A 5,192-nucleotide genomic window follows, 5' to 3' on the forward strand; every position below is an offset into this window, starting at 1 on the left:
GTTCAAACATGCAGTTGTTGATAAATGCAATGAAATAAAAAAAACTTAATGATTTAGAAAGACGTGATGTAGATGAAAATAAAATGTCTAAACAAACCAGACATAAAGATCAGAAAGTGAGTGAATACATTTTTACACATGTGAAAAGGTCGACAATTGAAAGAAAAAATTCATTGTCAAATAATTGTCAATCAAAACTGAGAAATAAAAATAAAATAAACATGAAATGATGAGACAGCAGGAGGATATGTGCAGTTTGTGACTTTTGCCTTTAAGAAACAAATATCATTATAAATATATCATCCTCTTTTATCTCTAGCTGCTCTGTCCCACAGTCACAGAGACCTTCAGTGGTAAGATCTTCACTGGGAGGTCATCCAAAGTGTCAGTGTGGAAACAGCTTCTTCAGTGTGTATGTCTATGTTAGTGTAAGGATCAGAGACCTATTACAAAAAATTAGAAAATTCTGTAATGAAATCTTTCTGTCATCCTGAAAGACGAACACAGACAGACAAAACCTCAGCTCGGCACAGAAAGGTTTTACTTGAAAACTCCAAAACCCATGAGTAGATAACTATGAGTTAAAGTTAAATAAAATCTAAAAAATAATTTACACACTGGAACACACTTAAAAAGAAACTAGAGGGAGTTATACAAGACGTTTACAGTATGCAGGTTTGCAGCAGTTGTACCGGCAGCAGTTGCAGCCTGTGGCCGCTGGGGGCAGCAGAGCCTCCGCTCTCTTCTTCAGACGCTCGAACTTGCGCGTGAGGAAGGAAGGAGCAGCCTCTCTCCAAGATGGCAGCGACCATAGACAACAGCAATGCCGTACAGGCGACAAAGAAAAAGCACCTCGGCATCCCTGAAGCGGCGTTTGTGGTGCGTAAACCCCGACATCTCTCACCGTGTCAGATGTTTACAGCGGGATTAGGCAGCTGGAAACGCACCTTTTGTGGCTGTAGCCGGTGTGTGGGCGCGTCATGCTAGCTGCTAGCTAACAGTTAATCCTGGTGTATGTGTGCAGGCTGGGCGGCTGCTCATCTCCTTCTATGGACATTACAGACCGCCGGTGCTCCAGCTGCTTCTTATTTCAACATATTTCACTATTTATTGAACATATTTTAGCCCGCTACACATCAACTAGCAGCCACTTTGCCTCTGAATCTGTTGGTGACATTTAAAGTAGCGTTAGCTGCCCACAGTCTCCTTCAATCATTTTCTCGTTGTAAAATAACTGTAAAAGACCCAGCACATCTCTAAATACAGGATTAAGTTCACCATTAATCACATAATTGATAAGGGAATTAATACAGACTGTGGTTTATACCTAAAGGGAACACATATAAACATTTAAACAGGCACATGTTGGCTGTCAGGTCTCTTCTTAGTTGACAAAGAACCCAAAAAGTCATGAAATTATCATCATTATGGCAGAATCTTATTATTTTCAGATATTTTCTGTCCAAAAATGTGGAAACCTGTCTTCAGTTATTCTTTATCCAACCAACAGTCCAAAACCTGAACATATTTAATTTACTATAATATGTTGCACCAAAAAGTATTAATATCTACATCAGTATAGCCATGGATCTTTAGTCTCTATTTTTTTCAATGTATATTTATACTTTATGTATTCTATAAAGTTATTGCATACAATTTAGTCTGTAATTTTATTGTTTGTTACCTACTGCATTGTTTTTGTGATTTATGTGAAGTGCCTGCTGCAACACTACAATTTCCTTTTGGAATTAATGAAGTTCTCTCCATCTTGTTCAGGATATATCTTCGTCATAACTCTTTACAAACAAGCTTGGAGGGAGCCTTAATGTTTTACATTGAGTGTTGTATGCTTCATAATTTAGTGTAATATCTTGGCTCACTGTTTGCACTGTCCGTTGGATTTTTCAGGAGGATGTCGACTCTTTTATGAAGCAGCCTGGCAACGAGACGGCAGACTCGGCGCTGAGGAGGCTGGACGAACAGTACCAGAAATACAAATACATGGAGCTCAACCTGTCTCAGAAGAAACTCAGGTAACTGAAACACACTCTCAAGCACACATATAATCAGTCTTAACATCCACATTCCATTCAGCTACATAACAGTGTAATGAATTTCTGGTTGCTCTCCTGTCTTGACTAAATCTCCTAATTTCTCTCGATATTTAGGTTGAAAAACCAGATCCCACAAATCACACAGACGCTAGAAATCCTTCGACACATGCAGAAGAAGAAGGTGTGTGAGGTTTTTGTGGACTATCTTTCAAATGTTATGTACTGTAATCATTTTTTGTTTGTTTTTTTACAAATGGATTTTGAATTTTGCCTGGCTGGTAGTTGTACTAAACATTAGTATAATCATGCTTTAAGATGCCGGTGCAGCAGATATACACGTGTCTGAATTATAAAAATGACAACAACAAAGAAAACTCATTAATTTTTAGGTTGATCCACAGAAAGAATTATATTCAAGACAGTAACATCTCTGAGTGCTTAAGACAAAATTGTACAAGCTAAAACAACATCCTTGACTTTTAATATACCTGTTTAACAAAAAAAACATCTAGTTGAATAATTAAATTACATATAAATGAATAGCTCTTAAATCTTGTCATATAAATTCTTAAATAGCAAAAACAGTTGTTTATGTGTGAGGTTGTTGTGGCTGTTGAGCTGCTGCTTACTCAGAAATTGTCTACAGATCATGTTAGGTTAAAGAACAGGACTTAATTGTGAGTGCGCCACACTTTTTGTTTCCCCAGGAAACCACAGAGCCCATGGAGACACACTTCCTATTGGCTGACAATGTTTACTGCAAGGCCTCAGTGCCGCCCACCGACAAAGTCTGCCTATGGTTAGGGGTAAGTAAAGTTTAGATTAAAGTCAGGTTTATCTAGCGTTGCATAGTCTTTCATCACAAAACCTCGTCTCAGAGATAAAACAACAACATGAGACGTTATAAAGTTACTGTTACTTCACTTCTGCAACAGAAAAGCTAAGGATGATTAATGAAGTGATGTAATGCTCTGGAGAGGTGTCTGGATAAGACGGTTGTCATCTTTACCTCATTTTGAACAAATCAACTCAGAAGCTTTAAACTGACCAGTTTCTATACAAGTCAAGTGCTGTCGTGGCGAGGCCATAACTTCAGTTCTCTTTATGTCATCATTTCATTCCTCGCCACCCCCAACATTTCCCCCCTCAAAGGCCAACGTCATGTTAGAGTATGACATCGATGAAGCCCAGGCTCTCCTAGAGAAGAACCTGTCCACCGCATCTCGTAACCTAGAGACACTCGTGGACGATCTGGATTTCCTGCGAGACCAGTTCACCACCGTCGAAGTCAGTATCCTTCCACTGAATGGTCCACCCAGGTTTGGCTGATAAGACAAGAATGGTGACATCTGCTGGCTAAATTCTTGATTCTGTACTTGTATGAATGGGTTAGATCTGAGAGCATTATCAAACAGTTTGTCAGAGTACAAGTGGTCGTACTGGCTATTTCAACAACATGCTCTTAGTACAAGTAATCCTTCTGCCGCTGTTGTTCCTTAACTCACCGCTCTCCTCAGACATGGCACGAGTCTACAACTGGGACGTGAAGAGAAGGAGCAAAGAAAACCTCCTCAAATCAGCAGACAAGTCTTAATATCGACGACACAGTGTCCAAATCCCCTTATGCTAACTATCATCTCTTTAGTCAATAACAAAAAACAGACCCCCGTCTCCCAAGTCATGTGTATGTTCACCCCAGTGCTTGACAGATAGAAGACATGTTTGAAATATTTCCAAAAGTCGTAGTGCGCTTGATTTAACTCATTGAGATTGTTAAGGAGATGTGCAGGTGCCATACATGAAGCCGGCTAAATCAAGCGCGATCTTAATTCTTTGTTGGATTTTCAAATATGTCCTCTGTCAAGTCAAGCTCAGACCTTCCACCACTACTGTTCTCTGTTGATTTGTTACTTTTTAAAGTATTTTTTCAAGTAAAAACTAACAAAAAACAAAGGCAACGAGGCAATTTTTGTATTCTTTTTAATGATTTCAGTATGTTCCAGTTGTTTTTTTTTTTGGCAGACTACGAGGGTTCTCTCGCATCGTCTTTTCCTCCCTGCAGTTTTCCTCCTTACGGACCTGACACATCTGTTTTTTCTCAGCCTGCAACAACATTCACGTGGGACTTTTACTTGAGTTAGTAAAAACACAGTTGCCATTATACTCCATAGAGCCTGGTATGTAGGATGACAAAAGATCTCTGCAGAAGAGTAATACAGAATAAAACTAGTTCTGCCTTGTGGCTCTGGTTATCATTTCAGGACTTTTAGGAGTTCAGAAGGATCCACTGTTTTCCTCCTCCGTCCCTCGACTTTCCACCCTCGATCATCTCTTCCTCTACTTCTCCACCTCCTCCTTTTTGCCGCTATTCTGTCTGTATTTATTTGTCTCTCACTGTACTCATTAAACAATGAATGAAGTAAAAGAAGAACATTTGGGCAAAGAGATAAGACCTTGACCTGGTGCTCTGTGTGTTGTTTATTTTCTGAAGAGAAGTTATGAGAGGTAAGGTAGAAAAGATGTTTGGAGTCAAGTACCTGCAGGTAACAAAGTGCCACGCAGAGCAAAGCAACACTGAGAGAGCACAATAAATAAAAGGTAGGAAAAAAAACATGAAATTGGACATAAGTTTAAAAAAAAGAAAAGAAAAAAAAAACTCAAAAAGAAGCACAATAAACAAACAAGCTAAAGGCAGACTGTGGACACAACAAGGTCCCTGTGTATGGGTCATTCCTTTTCAGCCTTTTGACCACAAGTGTCATGGAAATAGTTTTAAAACATTCATTAATTGACCTTCATTTAGAATATAAAACCAGGAATTAACAAGATTTTACAAATTTATTAATTAATCCACAAAAAAAAATGAAAAAATGTATGTATATATTTCATCCTAAATGTTAAAGACAAAACAAGAAAAATGGGTTTCACATTTCCTCAGAAGCCAGGGTGATGTCTCCAGTTTGCTTGTGTTGGGTTCCACTAATTGTCCACAACTTGAAGATATTCAATTACTGTCCAGAAAATGTATTTGGTAATGGTATTTTTGCCTTACACTTGTGGTGCTCCATATAATGAATCCTAAGAAGTTTTTATTTCCACTGAAACAGTTGACGTGAACCGAATTTTACATGTAACTGT

At 38.5% G+C, this 5,192-nt stretch overlaps 1 protein-coding gene across 1 annotated transcript; it reads left to right on the forward strand.

Annotated features, from left to right (window-relative positions):
• The first annotated feature begins 764 nt into the window (after positions 1 to 764).
• On the forward strand, positions 765 to 4,512 carry vbp1 (VHL binding protein 1). The gene is made up of 6 exons (XM_022761268.1): positions 765 to 879; positions 1,909 to 2,033; positions 2,169 to 2,235; positions 2,762 to 2,860; positions 3,207 to 3,345; positions 3,572 to 4,512. The coding sequence occupies exons 1-6, from the start codon at positions 799 to 801 to the stop codon at positions 3,646 to 3,648; spliced, it is 588 nt and encodes a 195-aa protein (XP_022616989.1). The 5' UTR covers positions 765 to 798; the 3' UTR covers positions 3,649 to 4,512.
• Positions 4,513 to 5,192: the final 680 nt, after the last annotated feature.

The sequence above is a fragment of the Seriola dumerili genome, unplaced genomic scaffold (assembly GCF_002260705.1).
Source record: "Seriola dumerili isolate Sdu_G_001 unplaced genomic scaffold, Sdu_1.0 BDQW01000393.1, whole genome shotgun sequence".
Taxonomy (NCBI): Eukaryota; Metazoa; Chordata; class Actinopteri; order Carangiformes; family Carangidae; genus Seriola; species Seriola dumerili.